The sequence below is a fragment of the Nelusetta ayraudi genome, unplaced genomic scaffold (assembly GCF_046127955.1).
Source record: "Nelusetta ayraudi isolate G7.1 ecotype Tasmania unplaced genomic scaffold, CSIRO-AGI_Nayr_v1 ptg000135l, whole genome shotgun sequence".
In the NCBI taxonomy this organism is placed as follows: domain Eukaryota; kingdom Metazoa; phylum Chordata; class Actinopteri; order Tetraodontiformes; family Monacanthidae; genus Nelusetta; species Nelusetta ayraudi.
The window spans coordinates 8,983,823-8,999,284 of NW_027466185.1; the positions used below are offsets into that span (position 1 = coordinate 8,983,823).

The 15,462-nt window shown below is 46.8% G+C and overlaps 1 protein-coding gene across 14 annotated transcripts in view; it reads left to right on the forward strand.

Moving 5' to 3' along the window:
* adgrb2 (adhesion G protein-coupled receptor B2) overlaps nucleotides 1-15,462 on the forward strand; it is a 201,803-nt gene that overhangs the window by 61,115 nt on the left and 125,226 nt on the right. For all 14 annotated transcript variants that reach the window (XM_076011343.1, XM_076011341.1, XM_076011347.1 and 11 more), the window contains one exon: nucleotides 3,122-4,040. In XM_076011343.1, coding sequence (XP_075867458.1) covers nucleotides 3,137-4,040 — 904 coding nt within the window. In that variant the 5' untranslated portion in view covers nucleotides 3,122-3,136. The remainder of the gene's footprint in view (nucleotides 1-3,121; nucleotides 4,041-15,462) is intronic.

The following is a 15,462-nucleotide window of genomic DNA, read 5'->3' on the forward strand; positions in this document are numbered from 1 at the left end:
TTTCTGAACCCAAAGCGAAAGGGGGTCCATGTCTAGACTCTGTTGGAGTCGCCCGATTTATATATATATATATATATATATATATATATATATATATATATATATATATATATACATATATATATATATATATATATATATTTCTCCTCCCCAGCGCTTCCGGCCGAGCGCTGGGGAGCGTCGCATCGTGTTCACGCTACATTCCTGGATTTAACGGCGCAGTGGCCACATTGTTAACGGGCTGGCACGTGTCACCGAACGCGACCGCCGCCTGAGTCGGTGTTTCTACACCGCCGCGCTTATTTTGCGCGAAGGCGGGGGAGGCGTGTTTCTCGTGCGACAGAATCGGTAACCCCGTCGTGTGGCAGGCAGCATGACGTCCTTGAGATGATTCCTTAACGCGCCGCATTAGCCTCTCCTCTGCCAAACGGCGCCGCGCATTTGTCAAAGTGTCACCGGCGCTTTTAACAAGCAAAGGAAGGGGGGAATCCTCTCGCCCTCCGTGTCGCGTGTTTGCTGTGAAAAATCACAGGTGAGCGTTTCTGCGGAGGGACATCAAACAGCGACGCGAGGAGACGGAGGAACATCCGAAAAACAGGGGTGGGAGGGGGAGCGGGATCCAAAACATTTTCAGGTCATAAGATTGTTGCTATGGTTACTCGCCTTTGCGCCAAAGTAAACAGTACGCGACAGACGAGGGAAAAACAGAGTCACTTTATTGAGTTGGACGAAACGTAGCCTAGTCACGTGTTCTCTCCGCGCAGGTGTTTTTTTTTTCTTTCTGCTTCTCAAAAACATCTCTCGGAAAGAGAAAATGGAACAACTTGGCTGTTATGAATTCCGTTGCAAAATCCTGATGAAAGCAATTTACTTTCAACGTTATTTGTCAACCCCATTAGTGAGCGAAAGCAAGTCACGTTGTGAGTTACTGCACAGCACCTACCCACTGCATGTCATTTTCCGCAGAGAAATGGTGACGTGGTTCTTCTTCATCCTCTTCTTCTTCTTCTTCTCCTTCTTGTGCACTTATGGGTCGCAAACCAACTCGGCGTGTGTTGCTTGTGCGATCGTGTCCGGGCACAGTACAGAACAATTCAACTCCCCAAAAATAAGGAACAGCGCATGACGCCTATTTTTTGGTCGTACAGAGATTCCATGAGTTTGGGGCTCCTCTTCCGAAACACAGCGCACTAAGCACACATATTTAATCATATTTCATCTAATACAATTATTTAGAATTTTATTTCTTGGTTGTATTTGTATAATATCACATGGACCACTAAACATTGGGATATTAACCATGTGGTCATCTTCATACACCTCAACATGCTTTACCAGTACAAAACAAAAGTAAAAAGGAACAATCATATCAAAGTCTGCTCTTTTTTTAAAATGCAACCAGTAAAAGGCAAAATATTTTTGTCATCATGAATGTTGCGTTCACCAAACCTTATACTTATAGGTAATGTTCATGCCAGATTAGTTTAGAACGTGTCAATGGATCGCTTCCCAATGAACTCTGATAACAACTCCACTCTGATTGGAAGCCTTGTGTGCCTGCTTTTTCATGGTTGGTCTGACGTATCCTCTCATGTGTGACTTGCACTCATTAGCTGCTCCCTCCTGTACGACCAAGTGCCTCTTTCAGAGAGGGCTGGGAAGGTGAGGGGGTCATCTCTTGACAAGGCAAATTATAAGCACAGTTCCCAGCCTCTTTAGCCTTTCTCTCTCTCTCTCTCTCTCTCTCTCGCTCTCTCTCGACCCTGCGGACGTGACTGGCGATGCTAGAGGTCCCTGACAGCCTTACATAAATCCTGTGAAGTGCAGGACACCGCTGCGTTTCATTAACCTGGGCCTCGGGGAGGCTGAGTGCCTCCTCCTGTGTGCGCTTTCCTACAGAGGCCTTTCTTTCTTTTCTTTTTTTTTCTAAAGGAGGTAGTCAACATTAAATAGTATGGACTAGGAACTCAGGAGACCAATTTGACGCAAACCGGCCAAGGGAAAAGCGGGAAGTGCTTAGGTGGAGCTCGGTAGTGGCGCAGGTGCTGAGGAAAAGCAGATTGCCTGCATCATTTGTGGCTCATTTTGAGCTTGTTTTCCCCACCGTGAAACGACTCCGCCAAATCTCAGCCTTGGGAGCCGGGTGAGGGATCGGTGCGCTGTACGATGTCGCAAAGGTCGCGAACATTGCTTGTTAACATTGCATGTTTCCCAAGCACATACTTGAAAAGAGAGCATGCAAAAGAAGTTAAAGATGAACTTGACATGATTGGTTGACATACCAGAGACTCGTGACTCTTCCAAGGCATTGCTCTATTAAAAACTTGGCAATTCAAATGATCATTGCACTCGGGCCAATCAAACAGCAATCACAGTTGAGATGTAGACTAGGAGAGTGTTTTTTTTTTCCTAACCATGATTCCATCTATCTATTGCATCTGTTAGTTCCGAGTCGAATTGGAAATGGCAGCAGACTTTTCAAAAGTGTCACCATGAGACTTTCTTTTTTTTGTTCAGGCATTTTTGCTAGGGGGAAAATAAAACCCAGTGAATCTATAGCTACAATATTACAGTATATCCCACCCTGATTGGAGCCTTTTGGAAATCTTGTCGCTGATGGTGGCACAGAAAATCAGGGGAACATCACAACCGCTTGTAGCAAAAACACTGGAGCTGCCTGGCTATATTAAGGTTGTTTTTTTTGTTTTTTTGTCTGCGCCAGCGTCTGTATTGTCTGAGTCAGAAATCAAGCTGCTGGCAGACCCTTACTGTGTCAGTGATGGTAATAGTCTGCCAGAACCTTGGGGCGGGGGGTGGGTGGCTCAGCAGGCATTGTGTACATTGTGTACGTTGTGTATGTCGCTCGCACGAAAAAGTGGGTTGGAGCGAGGGGCCCCTGACAGAGCGTCTCAACAGCCAAAGTCATCAGCCCCTTTTAATCCGGCTCAGCGGCGGGCTTTGTGTTTTCGACAGTGTCGCGTTTGTGTTTGTGTGTTTCAAGAGCTGCGGCATCAGCTTGGCAGCCCCCCTGAGACGAGGCACAAGAAAATAAATAAAAAAACAAAACGCAAAAAAATACTGGGGTTCTGATCCGCAAACTCTTCTCTCTGCTCTTTTTCAGGACGAATGTCATAGGATGAACACTGCTGGTGGGGCGTGTCTGTATGTGCTGTCCTCCCTCCTGGCCGCGGCCGGGGCCCCCGCCGCCTTGGCCGCCCTCGCTCTAGCTCCTCTCTCCGCCCTGGCCGAGGTGGCCCGCGAGGCTGCCCATGGCGCCGGCGGTGGCGCCGCCGCAGCAGCGCTCGGGGAGGTCCGCTCGCCCGCCCCTTCGTCGTGCTCCAGCCTCGTGGCCGGGGTGCTCTACGGCTCCTTCTCCCTCAGGGAGCTCTTCCCCTCCAGAGCGCCAGGATGCTCCTGGTCACTGGAGAACCCGGACCCCACCAAGTACTCCCTCTACCTTCGCTTCGCCCGCGACCCTGTCATCTGCCGGACCCACTCGCCGATGCTCCTGTCCCTGGACCACCACCAGGCCAATCAGAGCTGCCCGCCTCAGTTGCGCCAGGGCTCGGCGAGGGACCAGGAGGTCGTAGATCTCTGCGGCGCCCAGGGGCCGTACGCCTTCCTCCAGTTCGACAAGAACTTTGTCCAGCTGTGTTTGACGAGGCACCCATCGGAAGAGGCGGAGGGAGAGGAGGAGCTTCAGGTGAACAAGGAGCTCCTGGAGCTTCGGCTGGTGGAGGTGCTGCTCATCAACAACGAGAACTCCAGCCAGTTCACCTGCGGCATGCTCTGCCGGTGGTTCGAGGAGTGCCTGCGCACGGGACACGGGGGACACCACGGCCTGTCGGACCAAGACGGTTGCGGAATGACCCAGACGGGATGTATCTGCCCCAACCACAACATCATGGCGCCGCCGGTTCCCCTGCTGCCGGAGACACCGCACTCCCTTGGCAACGGCTCGGCGCCGCCCGACGACTGCTGTGTCACCGAGCTGCACTCCAACGAAGCCATCATCGTAGCGCCCCGGGACGTCCGACAAGGTAAGATCGAGTACGAAAAAGGCAAAAAAAAAAAGGATCAGAGATAACTCTTATTGCACTGCGCATTTCCAAGGATTGCATAATATTGTGCCGGCAGGCAGCACATTTTTTATTGAAACTTTTTAAAAAAGACGCAATTCTTTTAAAGAATGCTGTCACTAAAAAATCCACCAGATAGCGGTATTACAAGCTCGCAGTCAAACTTTGCCTTGTTATCGCGGCTCTTCACGCACCCGCAGGGAGGTCGCATGGCCCCTGTTTGATGGAGAATTTATTACTTGACTGGTGTTGTTGATCTTTAATTAAGGAAGGGGGCACAGTTCCAAGTGGAACTCTTTGTTACTTTCATCAAAAAATTTGTAAATGTCAAAATAAAGAGAAAATCCATCTTCTGATCTATATTTTAGACCCCCCCACCCCACCCACACACACACACACACACACACACACACACACACACTTACCCTTCGCTCCCCACATGTGTCACAGAGGTGTGGCTCGCGGCGCTTTTTCCCTTTCCATGCTCCACAGGAGTGTGCGCGCCTGTGGTAGCCATCTGTTCCAGTGCGGGGACAAAATTGGATTTGACAGCGATGCACACAGACGTGCCCATAGTCATTCATACATCGGCGCATTGAACATGAGGCATGCCATTCCTTCAAAAAAAAAAAATAAAACATTTAAATTAACACATGGGGGATTTTGCATGTGTAAATTAAAACTGCATTTTATCCAAACAGGGGTGGACAGAGTGTTTGGCTAAAGTGTTTGTTTTGAGTGGCGTAAGTATCTTGCATTGTGATTTAATCAGACCTATGAATAAGTAAATATAGATGGTTCTCTAGATTATATAATATTGTTCCTTGGCTCAGATGTGCAGGACAAACAGTATGTGCAGGACTCAGTCATTGCCAAGATCTGCCGCTGCCCTCAACAACATGCTAACACATGCACTTAAGTTCCTTTGGGAGTATTTTTACCTCGCTGATAGGATGTTATCTGAATTCAGTCCTCAGGGAGGCTTTCTATCATATAATATTCCTCAACAGGGAGGACATGCGGTGTGGAGCGAGGGCGGGCGGTTGGCCTCTTTGACTCAAGGAGTCGTTTTGCCGTCTCACTAAGCTAAAACTGCACCTCAAAGCCCTGTCCGCATCTGACCCCGGACACACTGATATGGCAGAAACCCGCTCTACCATCACTATCGGATCCTGATGGGGACATTTGGTATCACATAAATCTCACAAGTCCTCATGATAGAGATTTCCAGAGCTGATGTTCTATTCCCTCAGGTGCAAGTGCATGTGTTCTCAAGCCGGAGTTTAAAGGTCTCAAATTAGATTATTTTTAAGAACTTTTTTTTCCATCCTGGACTCCATCTGACCAGCTTATATAATTGTCTGAAATCTCAGAAAGCTCTCGCCTAAAATATCATATTTTGCCCTCTGTTTACACCTTCCCACAAAAAGCTGCACTTTTAGCTTGCTGCTAAAGCTGACACTTTTTTTTCTACCTTCCTTATTTTTGGATTTGGACCAAACCTAAACACCTACAAGGCAGAAGAAACTCCAACCTGAGGAGTCTTGTCACTCAATTGGAAGAGAGAAGTCAGTGTTTAGCAACCCCCCACCCACCCTCTCAAAATAAAAAAGTAAAAAGTCGAATCAAGTCAAGGGGAGGTTCTCCAATTTTTGCCACATCTTGTGCAATTTCTGGCAACTCAACATGTGGTTTGATTACTTTCTTGTCCAATCACATGACAACAGTGTCAATTACTTCAAAGTGACTGTAAAATTCTGCGACACAGACTCAGATTATGCTTCTCAAATGCTCCAGCGAGCGAATGATCTTTGGCAAGTTGATCACTGGTGTCCCTTTGCAACCTTTGGGCATCGTGGTGGCATCTCACTAAGACTGATGTTACTGATGCTCTGTCGATGCATACCAATGATGTTCCTGGCCATTACAATCACCAGAACTTGTTTGTGATGAGCTTGCCCAGACTTGTGCGTGTGTGGCACGTCAGACTGGTGGGGGCGCTAGTACAAACTATTCTCATTGTCTCTCATTTTGCCGATTCGAGTCATGATTTTTAGTTGACCCCTTACAAATGTTCACACCCTCTTGTTTCAACTTAGCTTCACCTTTTTTGTCCCCCGCTATGAGGCTGAACTGTGAACGAACGAATCCCTCAGTTGCTTGGGACGTGGGCGGAGCTTGTATGCTCACTCAGCGTGTGAATGACCTGGAGCCATAAATGACTCAAAAATATGATTCTCTGTGGGGAGTGTCTCACCTAAACTAGTCAGTAAAAAGATTTGGATTTCCTGATGGCCACTAATGGCCCCAACTCTGATGGCACTGAGCGATGTGTTTTTGTCCTTTCTCACTTTCTTTCTAGGAATCCCTGCTCCCACTAGCGGGTATATTGTGTGAATTTTATGTTCAGCAAAGTTTTTTATCCCCTGGTTAGAACTGTGGATGCAATGGACAGTACTCTATTATCGCGAGTGACCTTCGCTAAGCTCATTATTTTATTTCTGTATTTGTAAATCCCTTAAAGCAGGCTTTATACTTGGAGAGCGGAGGAGGAGGTGGTGGTGGTGGTTCATTTTCTGTTCTGAGAGGTAGTGACCAAAATTCCACCTTAAATGGTCTCAAGCGACTTGAAGTGACATTATTCCTTTATTCATTTATGCCGCTGTAAAGGCAATTGGATAGGCAGGATCTGTTTTTTTCCCCCAATTTATTTATTATTTTGTGTTTTGTTTTTTTTGTTTTTTGTTTTTTAATAGGAAATGTCTTGGTCTTTGTCTGTCAAGTCGACAAATACATTCCTTCACGGCGCCGAGCAGATTTGAGCAACGTATCTCTATAAAACACCGTTTAACAAAAATAATTTCCATATAAATTGGGTATTATGAGGCACCGCCAGGCGGATCATGCTTTAAATAAACATCCATATTTATTTATTTACTTATTACTCACTTGAGAATAAGGTAGCCATCCTTTTTTTGTAAACATGGCATGGCATTGCATAATAATGTAATAATGTGCAAATCTGTCTTCACCAGAGTGTTACAGACAGAGATGTTAATCTCACAAGCTTGCGTTTATTATGTTGGGCATTAAGCTGGCAAACACAGCGGGATCCTACCACCGTATCTTCAGCTGCAGAACAAGTGTTTTACTTCATTCGCAAGTATATTCTATTAACAGCACTCTGTGAAGTCACGAAGAAGAGAACTTTGACCAAAGTCTTTGCTTTTTTCTTTTTTTTTATGAAACCTCTCTGCTCATGATGCAATTCTCAGAAACCCCTTTTTGATGAAACATACAGACTCACACACAAACGCATGCACATTTAGACACACACCTGACATGTTGGGAAAGAGGGAGGGGAGGGTTGAGAAAGAAAGAAAAACATTGGATCCCCTGGTTCTGCTGTCAATCAAACAAACCCCCAACCAACAACCCTGAGACAGACAGACATCACACACACACACACACACACACACACACACTGCAACTGACATGGGAAGAAACAAACATGCCAATGAGTCACCTGCCTTGTTTTCCTCACCATGGTATGATGCTGCACACTTTCAAGTTCTTTGTTCAGGCTACAAAAAAATGGCCAATAATGTGAAATTAAGCTTATGATTGATTTGCTGCCAAAATGAAATTGCCTGACAGGCGATGTTGCAAGACATCTTTCCTTTTCTGTTCCGTGATTTGTCGCCTACACGGCTCTTTCAGTCCACCATTTCACTTGATGTCGGCGCAAGCCTGAGAAAACGATGAGGCAGTTGGTTGGAGGGTGTGAAATTTATTGCATGTTACAACTGGGCCCAATTAATAGATTGCCTTGCATATGAATTTGTGATCTGGGCAGAACAAATGCTAACAAGTGGGTGTTTTTTTCCTTCAGATTTCTCTCTGTTTAACACAAAACTGACAACAAAAACAGCTTGGAAGTTGTTGCAATATTCAGAGCATTACTATATAAAGCTCTACTGCTACTTAATTATTAATAGGTATATCTTTAACATTTTTTCCATGTATTTTGTACCAGTGTAATTTTCCAAGACAGGCCCAGAAATTGCCGAGGACAAGCTTTGCGAGTTGCAACAAAGGAAGCAATCAATAATTTCTGAGAGTATGTTGAGGAAAGTAAGGTCGGGGGGGCAGCGTGATGGGCTTGTTGGAGTCAAGGATTGGTCATGGTGTGAGCTCTTGCGGTGATCAATGCATGGATCACGCTGTCAGTGCGTTACTAACATGTAAAGCAGTGTTAAAAGCACTCTGGTGCCCCGGGGGAACTTTGCAGGAGTCCCGCGAGGAAAAAGAAATAGTACTGTATTAATATACAACTCTGCACAAGATGTGGCAAATAAATGTGCTTATTGGATGCAGTCATCTGCAAATTAAAAAAAAACACTGTCCACCGACTCAAGACTCAAAGTCCGCATTGGAATTGGGCATATTTTAGAAGATTCGTGACAGTATTTTTAGCCGGACCTCTCAACCCTAAACAGAACCTGTGAAGAAATAATGATATGCATGTATGAATGAATGTATGAATGAATGAATGAATGAATGAATGAATGAATGAAATATTTCAGCATGTGTTGATTGTACCCTCTTCACTCCAGCGCAGTTTTAAGAACAAAGTGGACTGAAACACAAGTAGATATTCTTTTCTTTCCATTTTTTTCATTTCACTGTCAGCATCGACGAGTCAAGCTTCCTCGCTGTGATATATATCTCCTCTCGTTGGCTGAATGTGCACCATCCGCACGGCGTGTCAGCCCGTCGGCATGATGGATGTCTCCCCGCCCTCTTTCTCCCGGTGATTGAGTGCTACGGGCCAGAAGAGGTTAGCGCCGCGTTCAACATATGCAGCCTCTCATTGTGTCACTGCATCATTTCGGCTCCATTCGCCAGCAGCTCTTGAACTCATCCGTTAGCCGCAGGCCCGGGGGTTTCGATTTTTCACAGCGCGATGACGCGGGGGCTTTTCCGCGCCGTTCCGAGCTGTCGGCAGATCGAAAGAAACGTGCAGAAGCGCTCGTTTGTTGCGCAGGATGTCTTTACAGTTTGGCGCCAAGTGCCCGGTGTTCCCGCTCGTTTCTGGGTAATTACATGGTTACGCTACATGTTGAGTCATCCATCATGGTGCTATAAGCACCGCTGCCATCGCGTAATGCAATTAGTTGTCCTACGGCAGAGACTGAGAGCCCCCCTCAAGTTTGTCGCCAGGACCATTTGTTGTGTTTCGTGAGTTATTTCATCATTACTTTGTCAGTTGCTAATACAGACGTGTGCATGTAAATGAAAGCAAGGCATCAGCCCCTTTTAATGCAGCCACATTAATATTTAATTGTGATTCGATTTTTGCTTTTTCGCACAGTGACAGAGTGACCAAATCGGAATTTATTTATTTGTTTTTTGGTTGGTTGGTTATTAACTTGTTTTTCAAAACATGAAGCACATGGCATTTTAGTGGGAACCGTGAACAGTGGGTTAAATGTGCAGGGTTTTCCTTTGTATTCCTGGAGGAAAAATAAAGATCTTGAGAAGGCCTTAAAGAAAAAAATGCAGTTTTTAAGACGTGTCGTAGTTGCTCTTGGATGTGATTTACCATTGTCTGTCAGACAACTGCAGGAGGTGAAAAGCCTGATCTTTCTGCTTTTCTGTGTGGGATAGATGTTCTAAAATATATCGCTTCAAATTCTCGTGAAATGTTACCGTGACCTCGCCGAACGTGACCCAGGATTTTTCGTAGCTGTTTGGAGAAAAATTTCACACGGACGTCTGAGGGGATTAAATGATAAAGGGGTGACATTTCATCCCCAAAAGGTCAACTTCAGTCATGATTACCGTGATGTCATGCCAAAAAGCTTGGCCTTGCTGTGCTTTGTGTAACACATTACACGAGAAAAAAGATAAACTAAACCTGGATGACTTTACTTCTGATTGGATGGTGATTTTGAGTGCCTCCATATTTTTGTTCAGAGTATCTAATTTTAGTTATTGTTCAAAAAGAGCGTCTCTACGTAGACACAACACAGAGGCACAAACAGTGATATTCATGCCACTTCCTTTCTCTCACTTGCTCAGCTCATGCAAACACAATCAACGGTGTTTGTCTCCTGGCAGCTACTGTTTAAACAGATATTAAGCCTCAGAGCGTTGCAGGCTGTGGCAAAACTATCAATTTAGTCTTTTGTTTTCTGTGAAACTAGTTTCTACAGAACTGTTTCCCTCAAGTCATTTTGAAAAGGCTGCAGACACGCAAAGTTACTCATGTAAAGGAGTTGCCCTCAGGCAAAAAATGACGTAATGTGTGAAAGCAATCGTCTTTTTTTGTGTGTAATAAAAGCATGTTAATAATGTGGAACGGAACTAAGCAGCACAGGAACAGGTGCTCTTAGCTAACAGAGTAGACAGTGACATCATAATATTGTGCTATGAAGTTGTCAAAAAGTATCAAGAGTGGACATGGGAGGGTTTCAAAGGGGACCTATTTTGTAAAACTGACTTTTTCAGCTCTTGCCAACCAACCAAGTACGAAGAATAACAGTTTGTCCATTTATAGACTTTCTACGATCCATGATTATCATACCAGAGGCAATTCAATGCAACCATCATTGCCTTTGAGAGACAGGCAAAACGGCCTTGCAAATCAAAATTAATGCATTATTAAATCCTGAAACGACCACAATAGGGCACCTTTGAACAATGTGCAGAAGAAGTGCAGGGTGAGGTTTTCACAAGCAGTATTTACTATCGAACTCTGGATTCCGATCAACTACCAGATCTAGAAGACCCAGACCCAAAAGCTATCAAGATACCACCAGGCAAAAAAGACTCTTGTTACACTTTGACGTTGAATGATTTCTTTACGCCACAAGTAGGTCTCGTACTCGCACACCTGCCTCGGTCTCCTGACAGTGGTGCCCACTGTCTAGAGTGCCCCCACGGCGGAGCCGTGAAGATTTCTCCCGGGAGCTGATTTGGGCCGAGGATTTCGCTGGAGGCGTGGAGGCAGGGAGGCAGGGAGGCGCAGCGACTGGAGGGCCGAACCCGTGGAGATAACTGTTATTCTGCTCAGGCTCCCGGGACCAGATCGCCCTTCCTCGCATTGAGCGGGAGCCAGCGGTCCGTCACTTGCGTACTTCCTGCCCGAAAAGAGACGAGGAAAAAAAGAAAAACGCACACGGCCGCACACAGAAGACGGCTTATCCCCCCCAAACCCCTCCCCACCCACCCACCCACCTCCTCACAGGAATACTTCCTGGTAATTAGAGCGGAGAGGATTGTACGTTTTCCTGTGCGCGCTCCGTCTTCAGAGGCGTCGGTGAGGGACGGGTTTATTTTCACACCGTTCCGCCACAGAGTGCACGCAGCTGTTTCAAAAAGCTCCGAGATGGAGCCAAAAAACACACTGACGGCGCCGCCGTGGACGACGCAAAATAATAATTATTCCTTCTGCGATGCATTCATCACAATTGTAGGGTTTTTATTTTTTGCTCATGAAATGAATCAGACAAAATGGTGTCTGTGTGTGTGTGTGTGTGTGTGTGTGTGTGTGTGTGTGTGTGTCTGAGTGAGGGACTGTCTGCTCAGCTTGGATTAGTATTCTGTGTGCATGAGGTATGGCTCTCTTGGAGAGCACTGAGCCTCTTTATGCTCCTCTCCAGACACACACACACACACACACACACATGCACGCAACACACACACACATACATGCACGCAACACACACACACACATGCATGCAACACACACACACATACATGCACGCACACACAGAGATGTACTCACCTTGTCATTTGTATCCATTCCGGTTTTCTCAGCCAATCTCTGCAGATCAGTATGGATCCTGCACGCTGTCTGGCCAGCGCTCGGAACAGCGGGCCAACTTCTCGCTGATGCCCAGCGACTCCCAAGTCAAGCTTCAGTGGCCTCGTGTGATCGATTAATTGCAGAAAATAGCCGGGCAACCCATGGTGCAGCTGCGCCCGTAGTCATGTGATACAGTCCCCATCGGCTTGACTGTGTGTGCGTGTGCGCTTTGGACGTTTCTCACACCCGATTTGAGCCGTGACAGTTCAGGTAAAACACCCCCGTATCTGCTTGTGGGTTTGAGCGTTGCACTTACTGTTTGTATAAATTTAGAGGGGGGAAGGGGGTGCGTGACAGCGGTTCTCCGTCACAATCCGCTTGTCTTGTTGTTTTGGCAGCAGTGACATTTTGCGTGAGCAAGTCGTTGAGAGAAAAGCATTAAGTCTGTGCGTGTGTGTGTGTGTGTGTGTGTGTGCGAGAACAGAATGGTGCTTCAGCTGCACAGCTCCCTTTAGCTCACTGCTCTGTGGTGGGCCAACAGCTGTGTTCTGCTCTCCTTTGGTGCTTGTGGGTCTTAACAAGAGAAGGCAACATAAAAAAAAAACAAAAAAAACTGCCAAACAGGAAGTAACGACAAGTGGAATGCAATCGATTTGCTGCCAGAAAGTGTTCCGTCTGAGTTCTGCGTCAGCAACTCGGTTTTCTGTGTTGATGACTGCAAACAGAGGGCCTAACGGTTATTATTATTAGTTTATTATTAATAGTTAATCCAAGAAGGCACTTAGATGTGGAAAATGTGTGCAATATGGCACCTTTTTGGGTGTATAGAAGTTTTATTAAAGGAACACACAAACAAACTAACTATGGAACAAAATCATTTTTGAGGCAAGAAGCCTATTTTTCTTTCGACTTTCTTTTGGTGTATTTTGTCACTGTCGTTCACTGAAGTATTAACTGTGCAATATAAAAATAAAAAACACTATTCTCTGGCTGTCACAGGTTTGGATGCCCCCCATTAGAGTGATCATGGGGAAAACATCATAAACAATTGCGCTCTTCGCAAAGACGCGTCGCAGTTTTCCCCCCCATCAATTCTGAACCCTCGCTCAGTGAGGGTCAGATGGATAAAAGAGGCTTCGCAGTGGAGAGAGCTGTCAGCAAGACACTTTGCAGTTAATGCCCTCGCTGAGGACTTGGACACGTCGTGCACTTTGGGCCGACTACTTCCTGCGGCTGCGCATTTTGACATCCATGTCTCCGTTGACACAACAGCCCTTAATAATAATAAAAATATATATTTTGTATCCTTTTAAAGGTTAATTGTGTAATATTAGATATTTGAAGATTTTGAGAAGAAGCAGCAACATCAAGTGGTTACATTTTCAACTGCAGTGCTACTTTGCCTCACCTCTTTCCGAGAGTGCCAGTGAACTACAGCAGCCTGCACGCACAAACTTGGTGCCTCGTCCACCTTCTTCTCCGGTGGTTTATTTGAGGACCCTAAATATGAAACGCACTGTCAGGCTGGATTGTCCACACCAGGCTTTCTTAGAAATATGGCGATGCAAGATGGCAGTTACCTAGGAGCAAGACCCTTGCTACATGTATATTCTTATATATAAATCAGAGCTGTTCTATTGGTAGGAAAACCAAAATGACATTTATGGGCAGTATATTAAGCTTTTGCCAATATAAAAATCACAAATCAGGGTAAGTCAGGACCAGTGGACCTTTAACTTCATCTGCCCTGACTTCCCTTTGGACTGAACTTTTAAATTGCGTGTTTTGGTGGCGTGCTAACCTCCCTCCTGCGGATGGCGACGGAGACCGTGTGCGCTCTACTTGTGCGACCGCACCGTGCTGCCGTCAACCCATGTGGCAAACCGCTGGCCACCTGAGCCCCACAGCGGTTCGCCAATGAGCGTGCCAGAGAAGATCATGGGGGTGGGGTGCTGTGGGGGGAGGGAGGCGAGCGCCATGTGCCGCGCAAGGATCCGACTCCGCCGTGAGATTTACAGCGACGGTGTAATTACCTCCCGGTACAGTGCGGTGATTTAGTGCGTGGCGGACCCGTCACCTGTGGAGGCGCTCTCTGTTATCTAACCACAGCCGCTATAGGCGCCGCCTGCATCCATTTCCAGAGGAGGGAGGGGTGGGGTAGCTGATGGTATCGTCACCCTGGGGGGGGGGGGACGCAGCAAGACTGACAGGGACGTTATTGATGGCGAGCAGCTAGCGGTGGCGGGGGATGACGGATAGCCCGCCATTATGTAAATGCTCCGATTTTTGTTTTCTGCCCTTTATTTCCTGTATTTTAACACGGCGGCATCGAGATGAGATTCAGACCCCCCCCCCTCCCAACACACACGCACACACACACACACTCCCTCTACACTCCCCTCCCTATCCTCCCCTCCCCCCGCTCTTGTTGCTCCAAAATTCCTTCCAACCTCAGATGACGCACGAACCTGCCGGTGCTCGCCGTCCGGCGCCACCTTTACCTGGGAGATGTCCTTCGTGATAAGTGTCAATGGCGGGGTGGTTGGGGGGGCATTCTCCCTCCCCCAAAATGTCTCCTCTGGGGAGCTCATTTGTGTTCATCTGGCCTGACATGGGGAGAATCTGTTTGCCAGACGCAGCCTAACGTGATAGACAAGGCTATTTATCCTCATACAGAGGGTTCACATACACACACACACACACACACACACACACACACACACACACACACATGCTCGTATACAGGTATACTAGGGCCTGTGTCCTCGTAAACCATGTTTATTCAGAAATCATCCTCAGTTATGGAAATTAAAGATTTTCTTCTGCATTTTACAGCATTCATAGTTGTCCCACAGGAGGCCACACCCACATAGGTACATACATGCAGGCAGAGGAACACAAATTCAGTGGTGAGAAAAAGTTCTTGGACACCTCAAGCATTTGTGGAGTTGCGGAGTACTGCATTGAGCTAAGAATCCGTCTAAGAATGAAGTCTCCAAGTGCAGTTTATTTTCAGTGCAACATTTCCCCTTGCAACACATCCAGAGTACAAGTGCAAGAATTCAGTTTTCTTATCTTGTCTCATTCACAAATAAACAACAACATAATTTCCATTTGTTTTTGTGCCTCTGACACAAAAATGGGATTGAGTAAAAATTTTAGACACAACTATTTGTACACTGCTGTGCACTGTGGTCTGGTCTTCTCCCTCTGGGTCTGGCTGGTACTCGCTATTGAGTGGTGACACCACTTCACCCAACTACCTACTGTGCAAACTAGGACAAACACACACACACGCACATTCAAAGTATCAGCTGCACCTGCAAACAAAGTTCAAGCCGCTGTGAGAAGAATAGAACGACGCACGACGTCAACTGGTTGTTGCAGCCAGCGACGTGGCGGCTGACCCCGGTGTGTGCGTGTGTGTGTGCGCGGGCCTGTGGCGCCCTGACAGCAGCTGCGACGTCGCAACGCTCCGGCGGCGCACAAACCACCGCAACACGTGACGCCGGGGCGGCGGGGCGGCGGGGAGCTCGACGGCAAGTCGCCCGGCGCTCAGTCAGAGTCGCT